This window comes from Eulemur rufifrons, chromosome 14, assembly GCF_041146395.1.
Source record: "Eulemur rufifrons isolate Redbay chromosome 14, OSU_ERuf_1, whole genome shotgun sequence".
NCBI classification, from domain to species: Eukaryota; Metazoa; Chordata; class Mammalia; order Primates; family Lemuridae; genus Eulemur; species Eulemur rufifrons.
This window is the reverse complement of record NC_090996.1, coordinates 10,444,168-10,457,794: the sequence shown is the minus strand read 5'-3', so window position 1 is coordinate 10,457,794 and position 13,627 is coordinate 10,444,168. Positions and strand designations below refer to the sequence as shown.

The window sequence follows — 13,627 nt, the reverse complement described above, 5'->3', positions numbered from 1 at the left end:
GATGAAATAATCTTTTATTTTCTCAGCCACTTTGCCCGTATTTCTCTGAAACTGTGGTGCCCCCAGATCTCCAGATGCCATGGCTTAATTTATTAAGGCAGATAGTCAGGTTGTACTATATAAGAATCCAGCATCTGTCCTAGTTTTATTTGTTTTTTGTTGGATTATTTATTTAAACCACAATTTTCTACTGCTTGATTCCTTTGGGTTATTCAGAGAAGTTGTCTTATAGCAGACACACAGTTTGGTTAGTGGCAGACTTACGACATGACTAGGATTCAGGTTTTCTGATTCTCCACCTAAGGTCTTTTAAATATGTTCTCGTGCTCTTCTTTACATGTGTCTGTAAATAATCACAGTGTCCTGTTATTTTCCTTATAAACACCTTATCTTCTCCATTCTTCAGGCACTGTGACCTCCGAGATGTTCACGAAGATGTCCAACTCAGAGATCATCCGGCACCTAACAGAACAGTTTAATGAGGTGGAGGAAGATGACCAGGATCCTCTTGCCACTCTTATTTTAAAACCCAAGGCCTATTACCCCATTCTTTCTGGTTCTTGGAAATAGAGTTGCTTTTAGGAGGAAGAGTTCAATCTCTTGGGGGTAAAAGGGACCCTTAGATATTACTTGAATATGCCTTTAGAGTTGGGGAGAATAACAGGAAATGAGGTATAACAGGGACACATTTTTACTATACTGTTGATATCCAAGCCCCTATGGCTTAATGGACCTGGTAATAACTTGCCATTCTTTTCCTAAACCTTTCTGTAGGACTCAGGAGAGTACCCCCTGACAGCTCCAGGTCCATCCTGGAAGAAGTTCCACAGCAGCTTCTGTGAATTTGTGAAGACATTGGTCTATCAGTGCCAGTACAGCCTCCTCTATGATGGCTTCCCTATGGACAACCTCATCTCCCTTCTCACCGGCCTCTCAGACTCCCAAGTTCGTGCCTTCCGTCACACTAGCACTCTCGCTGGTGAGCACTCGTTATTACTCTATGGGCATTCTCCTGGGGATTGGTAGAACTTTCCTCTGTTCTCCAGTTCTAGATCTTTCCTACCCTCATCTTAGCTCATTACTTCAAGGCCATGCACCTTTTATCCCAAACCTTAATCCAGTTTCTCACTAGTGGAATTTGGAAAAGGGGTGGATCATAGTAAGAATTTGCAGCCTTAATATTTTTCTCATAGCTCACCACTGGGACTATGCTGAGGGTTAAAGGCAGGCCAAAAGAGTTCAGAGGGAGAAAGTCTACTCCAGAACAGGCAGTCTTAGGATATTAGGTCACCATACTCCATCTTCTCATTTTCACTGCCCTTTTCTCCTTCTATTTTAAATCTATCCTCCCTCCTCTGACTTAAGTAATGATTTCTTTGTCTTGTTTTTCCTCACACACAGCCATGAAACTGATGACCTCCCTGGTAAGAGTTGCCCTCCAACTGAGTCTGCACAAAGACAACAATCAGCGTCAATATGAGGCTGAACGAAACAAGGGGCCAGGGCTGAGAGCACCTGAGAGGCTGGAGAGCCTGTTGGAGAAACGAAAAGAGGTAAGGAGTGTTCCCTGCTTCTTCCCTTCCTCTTTCCCATCTTCTGTCCACTGCTACTGCAGACTTCCTGATCCGACCCCAGCGCTAGCTACTCAGTAAGGCAAAGGCCCCAAGCAACCTTTCAGATCATGAATATTGGAGTGCGGTAATAGTTTTATGGACCCATCCTGTCAGAGGTCATTGCACATTCATCTTGTTTCTGGGTTGTGGGCTCAATAAATCATGTTTAAATTAGAGTTCTCTGTAATTCCACTTTTGCTCAGTTTCCCTTTGTCAACACTCATCATCAGAAGTGTTTTAAGCACTGCACCTGCCTGTCATGGAAGGAATTAAGTTTTGACTTTCTTGTTAAGTGTGCAGTGTACAAGTTAGTCTTGTACAGTGCAGGAGTACTGAAGACCAGGCACCGACAAGGCCAAGTTTTCAAGGAATGGAAAAAGCGTAGGCCTCCCAGTGACTCCCGGGTTTGAATTTTGTTCTGTTTACCTACTGGCTCCATGGCCAGTATGTAACCTCTCTAAGCTTCAGTTTTCTTTTCTTCAAAAAGGGATAATTTCACCTTTTTGTGAAGGTTAAACAAGATAATAAATAAATTACTGAGCCTGGATCATAGTTGGTATTTGTGTTGTTTCCTTTTAAACTTACATAAAGCTTCAAACAGCTGGGTCTACCATGAGACTAACACACTGATGTTTTCTCCCCACTCTCATTACTGTCTGAGACATGCCCCACCCCATGAGGTCGGCAAGACTCACCAAGTCTAACTGTATCATTTGGCTCCTTCCCCAGCCCTCACAAAAGATCTCCTCCATTCTACTTCCCTCGTTCTCTTTTACTATTTTCATTGCCAGGTTGATCTTAAAAGCTTATGTATATTGATGAGTCTGTCCTGGATTTTAAATTATGTACACTAGTGTGAATCTTTTTTTTTTTTTGCTTCTCTGGGCTCTTGCTTTATCAATTATCATTCCCTCATTTTACCTTTAATTTCTCCCTCCCCACTGTTTTTCTCTTCCAACTTATAAAATGTATATAGGCTCTTGACTCTTTCTTTCACTTTGCTTCCCTACAAGTTACTCTTATTTCCGTCCATCCTTTTAGGGTAGTATTTCTTTGCTCCCTTAATGTCCAGCTGACTGAATCCTTTTTGCTACCTAGCTCATATCCCCATTTTTCTTTGAAACTATGTAAACCAATGACTTCCTAATTCCTAAAGCCAGTGGCCTTTCTCAATCTCCCTTTTACAGACTTCTATAGAATTTGGTACTGATGACTCAACTTTCCCTTCTCTCCTCCTCCTACCTCCCTCCCTTCCTTCCTTTTCCTTTAAATATTAAAACTTTCAAACACTTAGAAAAGTAGAGATACTGGTACAAAATATACACATTATCTAGATTTAGTAACTAATATTTTATGTATTTACTTCATCTCTTTTTTGCTGTTTTATCATAAATTGTGGACATATTGGTGCTTCAATCCTCAAGACTTAAATATATGCTCTAAAAAACTATGTTCCTTCATAATCCTAATACCATTTTCACATCCCAAAAAATTAACAATGATTCCCTAATGTTTTCTAATTCCAATTCATATCTTCCTCATTTGTCCCCCAAATGCTTTTTATATTTGATTAATTCCAACCAGGATCTAATTAAGGACTGTGCATTTGGTTGTTGTGGTTCTTAAGTCTCTCAATTTTATACAGAATATCTGTCTCCCCACCTTTTTTCCCCAATATATTGCTTCATTGAAGAGGTGGTGTCAGTTGTCTTAAAGAATGATCCCTTTCCCCTTGTAATTCTGCTTCCTTGGTATCTATTCTTCATGTAATCCAGGGTTTCTTAACAATGGCACTATGGACATTGGGGGATTGTCCTGGCATTGTAGGATGTTTAGTAGCATCGCTGGCCTCTATCTATTAGATACCAGTAGTACCCTGTCCCCCGACCAAGTTGTGACAACTAATCTTCAGACATTGCTAAATCTCCCCAAGGAGACAAAATTGCCCCCAGTTCAGAACTACTGATACAGTTTTTTCTTCTCATTTTTGACAGTTCCACTTCTTCTATTAAACAAACTTCATTTATTAAAAATTTGTTTTCCTAATTGTTAGTCAAAAACATATACAGGCACACTTCAGAGATACTGTGGGTTTGGTTCCAGACCACTGTGATAAAGTGAGTGACACAAAGGTTTTTGTTTCCTAGTGTATATAAAAATTATGTTTATACTATCCTATAGTCTATTAAGTGTGCAATGGCATTATTTCTTAAGAAAACAATCTATATATCTTAATTTAAAATGCTTTATTTCTAAAGAATGCTAAGGATCATCTGAGCCTTCAGTGAGTTCCAATCTTTTTGCTAGTGGAAGATCTTGCCTCAGTATGCATGGCTGCTGTCTGATCAGGGTGGCAGTTGCTGAAGGTTGGGGTGGCTGTGGCAATTTCTTAAGACAACAGTGAAGTTTGCTGTATCTGTTGACTCTTCCTTTCACAGACAATATTTCTGTAGCATGCAGTGCTGTTTTGATAGTATCTTACCCACAGTAGAACTTCTTTTAAAACTGAAGTCAATCCTCCCAAACCCTGCTGCTGCTGTAGCAACTAAGTTTATGTAATGTTCTAAATCCTTTATTGTCATTTCAACAATGTTCACAGCATCTTTAACAGAAGTAGATTCCATTTCACAAAACCACTTTCTTTGCTTATCCATAAGAAGCAGCTCTTTATTAATTGAAGTTCCAGCCTGAGATTGCAGCAATTTAATCACATCTTCAAGCTCCACTTACAATTCTAGTTCTCTTTCTGTTTCCATCACATCTGTGGAGGCTTCCTCCATTGAGTTCTTGAAACCCTCAAAGTCATCCATTAGGGTGGGAGTCAACTTTTCCAAATTCCTGTTAATGTGGATATTTTGACCTCCTTCCATGAATCACAAGTGTTCTTAATGGCATCTGGAATGGTGAATACTTTCCAGAAGGTTTTTAATTGACTTTGCCCAGATCCATCAAAGGAACCACTATCTATGGCAACTAAAGTCTTATGAAATGTGTTTCTTAAATGATAAGACTTGAAAGTTGAAATTACTCCTTGATCTATGGGTTGCAGAATGAATGTTATGTTAGAAGGCATGAAAACAACATTCATCTCCTTGTACATCTCCATCAGAGCTCTTGGGTGACCATGTGCATTGTCACTGAGCAATAATATTTTGAAAGAAATCTTTTTTTCCCTAAGCAGTAGGTTTCAACAGTGGGCTTAAAATATTTAGTAGGCCAGGAGAGGTGGCTCATGCCTATAATCCTAGCACTCTGGGAGGCTGAGGCAGGAGGATCACTTGAGCCAGGAGCTTGAGACCAGCCTGAGCAAGAGCAAGACCCTTTCTCTACAAAAAATAGAAAAATTAGCTAGGCAGGGTGGTATGCACCTGTAGTCCCAGCTCCTCGAGAGGCTGAGGCAAGAGGATCACTTGAACCCAGGAGTTTGAGGTTGCAGTGAATGATGACCATGCCACTGCACTCTAGCACGGAAGACAGAGCAAGACCCTGTCTCAAAAAAATAACAAAAACAAACAAAAAATATTCAGTAGACCTTGCTTTCTACTGAATGCACAGAAGTGCTGTCATCAAGGGTTTCTTGTTCCATTTATAGAGTCCAGGCAGAGATTTAGAATAATTCTTAAGGGCCCTGGGATTTTTGGAATGGCAAATGAGTATTGGCTTCAACTTAAAGTCATCAGCTGCATTAGCCCCTAACAAGAGAGTCAGCCTATCCTTTGAAGTTTTGAGGCCAGCTATTGACTTTTCTTCTCTAGCTATGAAAGTCCTAGATGGCATCTTCTTCCAATAGAAGGCTGTTTCATCTACATTGAAACTCTGTTATTTAGTGTCATCACCTTCATTGATGGGGAAGATCTTCTGGATAACTTGCTGCAGCTTCTATATCAGCACTTACTGTTTCACCTTGCACTTTTATGTTATAGAGACAGCTTTTTTCCTTAAGCCTCATGAACCAACCTTTGTTAGCTTCAAACTTTGCTTCTGCAGCTTCCTCGCCTCTTCTTAGCCTTCATGGAATTGAAGAGAGTTAGGGCTTTCCTCTTGATTAGGCTTCGGCTTAAGGGAATGTTGTAGCTAGTTTGAACTTCTATCTAGGCCACTAAAACTTTCCCCCCATAAGCAGTAAGACAGTTTTGCTTCCCTATCATTCATGTGTTCACTGCCGTGGCACTTTTAATTTAATTTCTTTCAACAAATTTTCCTTTGCTTTCATAACTTGGCTGTTTGGTGCAAGAGTCCTGCTTTTGGCCTATTCTGGCTTTTTTTTTTTGGACAGTCTCACTATGTTGCCCCGGCTAGAGTGCAGTGGTATCATCTTAGCTCACTGCAACCTCAAACTCCTGGGCTTAAGCCATCCTCCTGCCTCAGATTCCCAAGTAGCTGGGACAACAGGTGTGTGCCATGATGCCGGGCTAATATTTTCTATTTTTGGAAGAGATGGGAGTCTCCTCTTACTCAGGCTGGTCTCAAACTCCTGAGCTCGAGCAATCCTCCTGCCTTGACATCCCAGAGTGCTAGGATTATAGGTGTGAGCCACTGCACCTGGCTCTATTCTGGCTTTTGACATGCCTTCCTCACTATAAGCTTAATTATTTCTATTTTTTGATTTAAAGTGAGAGACATGTGACTCTTCCTTTTAACTTGAACACTTAGAGGCCATTGTAGGGTTATTAATTGGCCTAATTTCAATATTGTTGTGTCTCATGGAATCGGGAGGCCCAATGAGAGGAAGAGGGGAATAATGGCTTGTTGGTGAAGCAGAGTATGTAAATATTTATCAATTAAGTTTGCTGTCTTATATTGGTGCAATTTGTGGTTCTCCAAAAAAATTACAGTAACATTAAAGATCACAGATCACCATAACAGATATCATAAGAATGAAAAAGTTGGAAATATTGCGAGAATTATTGAAATGTGACAGAGACACAGAGTGAGCACATGCTGTTAGAAAACTGGTGTCAATAGAAATGTTCAACGCAGAGTTGCCACAGACCTTCAATTTGTAAAAAATGCACTATCTGTGAAGCACAATAAAATGGAGTGTAATAAAATAAGGTGTGCCTCTATAACTACCAGCTAGGACTTCTGAAGAGTTAGAATAACCACACAAAGAGGGGATATTTTTTTGGAACCCAAAGAAACCTCTGAGGCATTAGTTGACTATACAGCTTCTTCCAGAATTAGAAGGTTTAAAAGAGAGCATAGACTACCAGGGGCGTGTCCTATAATAAATAGGAAGTAGGTAGAAGCTGTACTTTTCTGTATATCTTAGGCTGTTGGGATACAAAAGAGATTGACCTGTTCTTTCCTGTCCTCCAGCTCCAAGAGCATCAAGAGGAAATTGAAGGGATGATGAATGCCCTCTTCAGGGGTGTCTTTGTACATCGGTACAGGTGAGTTAATGGGATTCTTTCATTGAAGCAGCTGTTGTTTGGTTTTGGAGTCTGTGGAAGTGACAAGCGCCCTCCCCCCCAATTATTTGGTTAGTCCCAGAGCTAATGCAGCTGAAGCAAAAACTCTATCAACAAATGTTTCAGATTAGTAGGTTTAGTTTATCTTTACCTACAAAGGATCTGCTAAGCTTTTCTGGGAGAAAATAAGAGGATAAGGCATTGCTGAGTATTCTCTTCCTCCAGCTTTGCCCAAGATCTGCCCCCACAATCTCCCTCCCCCGACAATCTTTCTGTAGTTGGAGACTTGAGAGGATAAGAGCAGAGAACCAAAAAGTGGAGCTTTCCTGTGGAGTGTATGCAGCTGGGCAAACCTTTCCCTGGCTTACCGTGCATGGCAGGGGAGTTTATACTGTTTAAAGAACTGGTAGAATTAGTTTAAAAGAGTATCTGTAGTTGTTTCTCACTCTTACCTAGATTTTAACATTTGCCTTTCCAGAACCTTTCAGCTGATTTAACCTTCTCTTCTTCTTCTTCTTTTTTTTTTTTTATTGTTGTTGTTTTTAGGGACAGGGTCTTGCTCTGTGGCCCAAGCTGAAGTACAGTAGCACAATCACACCTCACTGCAGCCTTCAGCTCTTGGCTTCAAGCAGTCCTCCTGCCTGGCTTCATTTAACCTTTTCTTAAAGTGGAATTAAAACACACACGCATTCTTGAGACAACCATTGTTAAAAAAATAAAATGAAAATACACAGTTTGGCCAACAGTTAAATGAACTTTCAAAATCAATTTTTAAAAAGGGCGTGGAGAATAAGGTTGTACAAGGCTGATTCAACTATTTTACGGGCTGGTTACAGATAGAAAACGTTTACTAACTGGGTGCGGTGGCACGCCTGTAGTCCCAGCTACTTGAGAGGTTGAGGTGGGAGGATACCTTGAGCCCAGGAGTTCAAGGTCAGCCTGGGCAACATAGACACACGATCTCATAAAGAAAGAAAATGTTTACTTTTATGTAATACTGGGAGGAGGAAATAAAAGGCATGGAACATGGTGTTTCATCAGTAAAATAAATGCTTCAGTGAGAGGGAGCTATAGCTATCTGGTAGGATGGAAAGTTTGGAGAGAGGTTGATGAGTCACTTTGTCTCTCTGTGTGCAGGGACGTCCTTCCTGAGATCCGTGCTATCTGCATCGAGGAAATTGGGTGTTGGATGCAGAGCTACAGTACCTCTTTCCTCACTGACAGCTATTTAAAATATATTGGCTGGACCCTGCATGATAAGGTGGGAGTTGAGTTGAGTCAGTCTCCTGTTCCCCTCATTCTCTGCCTGCCCTAGGACCTTCACATTTTCCTGGTCCTGCCACTTAGGTATTTTACCTAATGAGCAGTGATCAACCCGTCAAAACACTGCACCTCAAAACTCAAAAGAAAGACATATTCAGGAGCTGAAATGCCTCAAAACCTGAGGTTAGAGGAGAAAGACTTTACCATGAAAGAAAATTACTGATGAATTGGTAATAACAAGTGCTAGGTGGTAGCCTGTTCATCATGAGTGGTAAATTCTGCTGTGATTCTTTTGTTTTTTTAAGTAGAAAGATAGCTGTTCATTGTCTCTGACATCTCAGAGTCCTCAGTATAGAGGACACTCAGGCCCAGAATGAGTGATCTAAGAGGGGAGTGGAGAAGGAGTCAATCCCACTTCTGTTCTCCTGATTTTCCCTTCTCAATAGCACCGGGAAGTCCGTCTGAAGTGCTTGAAGGCTCTCAAAGGGCTGTACGGCAATCGGGACCTGACTGCACGCCTGGAGCTCTTCACCAGCCGCTTCAAGGTGAAACTAGGATGGGGCTCCTTTGCTTGGCTCTCTGTTATAGTTCCTGTTTCCCCACCTTGTATCTTTCTATTTCCATTGCTCTCATACATCTTTAGCTATCCTAGCATCTGCTTCTACACCCTCTCTTTAGGAATCTGTCAAATCCTAAGAGAATGTGATGTTTTGGAATGAGTACAATGAGATAATTGAGCAATGTTCTCCTTCTACAGGACCGGATGGTTTCCATGGTCATGGACAGAGAGTACGACGTGGCAGTGGAGGCCGTCAGGTTGCTAATACTTATCCTTAAGTGAGTCCTGGGAAGTAGGGGGGTAAGCATCTCAGACTTTTGCTTTTCCAGCATCAGGCAGGTCCTTCCAGAGTCCTGTCTCTGCACGTGTCATAGGTTTGACTCTTCCTTACAAGCAGTTTGAAAGGCAAAGGTCATTCCTGAGTTGCAGCGTCTTGAGGGTGAAAGTGTTTCTATCTTCTCTGCTTCTCTACATTCTGTCTTCCACTCTTCATTTAAAAGTTCTTTGTGAGTTATAGCCTCTTTTTTTTTTTTTTTTTTTTTTTTGCTGTTGTTATTTTAGGAGATGAGGTCTTTCTCTGTTGCCCAGGCTGGAGTGAAGAGGCATCATCATAGGTCACTGCAGCTCGAACTCCTGGGCTCAAGCTATACTTCTGCTTCAGCCTCCTTGTAGCTGGGACTACTGGCATGCATCACACCCAGCTAATTTTTTATTTTTGTAGAGATGATTTAATATTGCCCAGGCTGGTCTCAAACTCCTGGCCTCCAGTGATCTTCCCTCCTTGGCCTCCCAAAGTGCTGGGATTACAGGCATGAGCCACCACACCCAGCCTATGCTTGATGTTTTTGCCAATTTTTATTTCTAGACTTGGTTATCTAGAAGGCAACATCCATATCTACATGCTCTTTCTGCTTTTCCATGGGCAGGAACATGGAAGGGGTGCTGACGGACCCAGACTGTGAAAGCATCTATCCTGTTGTGTATGCCTCTAACCGAGCCCTAGCCTCTGCTGCGGGAGAGTTTCTGTACTGGAAGTGAGTGGGGCTCTTTTGTGCTCTTTAACACCATCCTCTGTCATTTTCTCTCCCTCATATGCTGCTGCTCTGCCTCAGGACTCCCCATACCTGTGAAAGTGTCCCTGGTGTCTCCTTTCTTTTTTCAACTCCTTGGGGCTTTCCTTTATCATCTCTTTAGCTGTTTCTTCCCTCCATGATGATCATTGCAATCCTTATTTCCTCCCATTCTGTGCTCTTTCCTCATGTCCGTTCCATCAGGCTCTTCTACCCTGAGTGTGAGACAAGAACAGTGGGTAAAAGGGAGCGACGCCGAAGCCCACGCGCCCAGAGGACTTTCTTCCACCTTCTGCTGTCCTTCTTCGTGGAGAGTGAGGTGACATATGGAAAGATGGGGTTTGGCTGTCGTGCATAAGACCTACAAGTAGAGAAGATGGGGTCAATCACTATAGGAAGGAGAGCCATGTTTAATCAATAACCACTTCCTAGAGTATTTGAATGTGGCACTGACAACGTACCATGCACCCTCTTCTGCAGCTCCATGAACATGCGGCTTACTTAGTAGACAGTCTGTGGGACTGTGCAGGGTCTCAGCTGAAGGACTGGGAGAGTCTGACAAGCCTGCTACTGGAGAAGGACCAGAGTACGTGCCACATGCTAGCTGGGGGACAGGGGCTTCTCACCTCCTAGTGTGAAACCAGGAGAGATTTCTTTCCTGACCTGTAAAAGGCAGCAGAGGTAGCTTGGGTTGGAGGGATTTGGAGAAGGAAGGTGGCTAATCTGTGACTCTCTGTTTTTGATCCTCCTGCCAACCCAGACCTGGGCGACGTGCAGGAGAGCACACTGATAGAAATCCTTGTGTCCAGTGCCCGGCAAGCTTCAGAGGGTCACCCGCCCGTCGGGCGAGTCACTGGGAGAAAGGTATGGTGAGAGGGGTGGGCTGGGTAGGTAAGCAGTGTTAATCCAGACAGGTCTTGTGCATCTTTATCCTCCAGCCCTGGGTCAGGGTGGTCCTTCTGCCCCTCAAAGAATTCCATTTCCAGAAAAAAGAAATCTGAAGGGAGCTGCCAAATTCTTTTTTCCTTCCTGAGCAGATAAGGTCGTGCAGAGGAGAGTTGCACATACACATCCTCTGGCCCAGTATGTCTCTGCACTTTACCCCTACCTTCAAAGTGATTGTAATTCTAGGGCTTAACCCTTAAAGAACGCAAGACCCAAGCTGATGACAAAGTGAAGCTGACTGAGCACCTCATTCCCCTGCTACCACAGCTCCTGGCCAAGGTAGTGCTGCCCCACTGTTGACCATCAAGGCATGAGCAATGAAAGGACGTGGCCTCTGATGAGGGATGGGAATAGGAATTAGCAACATGTTAGCTAATAGTGAGCCCTTCCTCTCACAACTGTCACAGTTCTCAGCTGATGCAGAGAAGGTCACGCCCTTGCTCCAGCTTCTCAGCTACTTTGACCTCAACATCTACTGCACTGGGCGCTTGGAGAAGGTGAGGAGACAGGAAGATACATTTCCTATACCTTGTGGCTCGCCTGCTAGGGCCAAAGGTTCTACTGCCAGTATCTGGTTCTTTTCAGGAACCTGGATTGCAGAAAAATCAATAAGCCTTTTCTTCTTTAAGCATCATTATCCTTGAAATTTAATGCTTTGAACCCTATTCTTTATCTGCCCAGCTCTACTCCCCTCCAGAAGAGTTGTCCTAACCCCTGACCCTTGTCATCTATCTTTTTTCCCTTTTAGCACCTGGAGCTGTTCTTGCAGCAACTCCAGGAGGTGGTGGTGAAGCATGCAGACCCAGCTGTGCTTGAGGCAGGAGCTCACGCCCTCTACCTGCTCTGTAATCCTGAGTTCACTTTCTTTAGCCGGGTGGACTTTGCTCGCAGCCAACTGGTGGATCTGCTGACCGACCGCTTCCAGCAGGAACTTGAAGAGCTGCTGCAGGTAGGAGCTGGGTGAACAACAGGACGACCCAAATGAGGGAGAGGGCCGCAGGCAGGCAATGTGGATCAGGGAGTTCTTGAGAAAATCCTGTTGTGGACCTTCTTTTTTCCTCAGTCATCCTTCCTAGATGAGGATGAGGTGTATAGTCTGGCAGCCACTCTGAAGCGCCTCTCTGCCTTCTACAAGTGAGCAGCTTTCCTCCGCTTCCCTCGCCTGTTTCTGCTGGTGTCTGTGGAGTTGGCTCCCTTTGTTCTGTTCCGGTGTAATGTTTCCCTCTCTCCCTGCAAAGTGCTCATGACCTGACTCGCTGGGAGCTCTATGAGCCATGCTACCGACTCCTCCGAAAGGCTGTGGACACAGGAGAGGTTCCTCACCAGGCAGGTAGATGGGCTGGAGATATAGGGGCAGGGGAGGAGTTTCTAAAGGCCTGTGTCCTTTAAACACAAAGGTAGCCACCTCTCCTAGGTGGGTCTGGTCCCAGAGTGTGGCATGGATACACGGAGGAAGATCAGGTGGGGGTCACTCCTTCCATTCCTTTCTTGAAAGGTAGACTGTACTTCTAGTGCCTCAAAACCGCCATCATGTCAGGTTTCCTGGGAGTCAAAGGTAACATTGAGGGATTCTAGGAAACTTAGAGTAAATTAGGGAGAGGTAGATTTCCACCCAGTATAGAAGCCTCTGAAGGTTAGTCCAGAGTATCAGTTCTTTTCCACCAGAAAAGGAATTGGGTCTCTCCCCAGATCTCCTTTTCTGTCTTCTTCACTGCTGTGTGTGTGTATCTGCCCTCCCCTCCTTCTCTCTGTCTCTCTCCTGCCTCTCACTCTCCTGATCCAAACCTCATTTTTCTAACATTTTGTTGTTACAGGTGACCCTGCCAGCCTTGACTCTCGTCTATTTTTCCATCCTCTGGACACTGACCCACGTTTCTGGATCAGATGCTTCCCAGGTGAGTATGGGTCTGAGAAGGGGTCACGGGAGTGAGGAGCCTGTGTCTTCATTCCTCCCCTTCAAGCTGCTGTCCCCACAGAAGCAGCTGCTGAGTTTGAAGGGCAGAATGGTGGCCTTCTGCGAGCTCTGCCAGAGCTGCCTCTCAGATGTAGATCCTGAGATCCAGGAGCAGGTGAGCGTTTACGCAAGTGGGAGCAAGTGCCCCCTCAGTACCAAGGAGAGATTGGCTGTGTCATTTCTACCCTAGGAAACATTCTATCCTTTTAAGCATCCTTTATTTTCCCCCAACAGGCTTTTGTCTTATTGAGCGATCTGCTTCTCATCTTCAGCCCTCAGATGATTGTAGGGGGCCGTGATTTCCTTAAGCCTCTTGTCTTTTTTCCTGAAGCTACTCTCCAGTCTGAGCTGGCCAGCTTCCTCATGGACCATGTCTTCATCCAGCCTGGAGACCTGGGTAGTGGTACAGGGACTCTATACCTGGGGCTCGGGAAGGGTTTGGGGCTTGGGCCTGGCTCAGGAATATAGGGCAGGGGCCTTAGTCTGTAATTGCATTCTGCATTTGATATGAGCCAGGTCATTCCCAGGAGGATCATTTACAGATAGAGCAGCTGCACCAGCGGCGCCGCCTCTTGGCCGGATTCTGTAAGCTGTTGCTTTATGGGGTGCTGGAGATGGACGCAGCCTCAGATGTTTTCAAACACTACAACAAGGTACAGTGAAGCCTTACAGAAATAAAGGAGAGGGGACCAATTTGAGCACAGCCCTGACTTCAGGCAGTGTAGCACTACAGAAAGGCAGGTGAGGGCACCTGATGGTATCAAGGCTTACAGGAGAAGTAGGAGGGACAGGCAGTAGGAGTTTAGAATAAA

At 44.0% G+C, this 13,627-nt stretch overlaps 1 protein-coding gene across 1 annotated transcript in view; it reads left to right on the top strand.

The window, feature by feature from the left end:
- The window catches only part of STAG3 (STAG3 cohesin complex component), a 36,944-nt gene that overhangs the window by 8,608 nt on the left and 14,709 nt on the right, over positions 1-13,627 (top strand). Inside the window, exons 6-25 of the mRNA XM_069486767.1 lie at positions 407-483; positions 775-979; positions 1,402-1,553; positions 6,933-7,006; positions 8,162-8,285; positions 8,734-8,832; positions 9,045-9,124; positions 9,773-9,880; positions 10,121-10,235; positions 10,397-10,502; positions 10,677-10,780; positions 11,048-11,140; positions 11,269-11,358; positions 11,610-11,810; positions 11,925-11,995; positions 12,100-12,187; positions 12,676-12,756; positions 12,838-12,930; positions 13,050-13,218; positions 13,332-13,468. Of these exons, the coding sequence (XP_069342868.1) occupies positions 407-483; positions 775-979; positions 1,402-1,553; positions 6,933-7,006; positions 8,162-8,285; positions 8,734-8,832; positions 9,045-9,124; positions 9,773-9,880; positions 10,121-10,235; positions 10,397-10,502; positions 10,677-10,780; positions 11,048-11,140; positions 11,269-11,358; positions 11,610-11,810; positions 11,925-11,995; positions 12,100-12,187; positions 12,676-12,756; positions 12,838-12,930; positions 13,050-13,218; positions 13,332-13,468 (2,267 nt within the window). The remainder of the gene's footprint in view (positions 1-406; positions 484-774; positions 980-1,401; positions 1,554-6,932; positions 7,007-8,161; positions 8,286-8,733; positions 8,833-9,044; positions 9,125-9,772; positions 9,881-10,120; positions 10,236-10,396; positions 10,503-10,676; positions 10,781-11,047; positions 11,141-11,268; positions 11,359-11,609; positions 11,811-11,924; positions 11,996-12,099; positions 12,188-12,675; positions 12,757-12,837; positions 12,931-13,049; positions 13,219-13,331; positions 13,469-13,627) is intronic.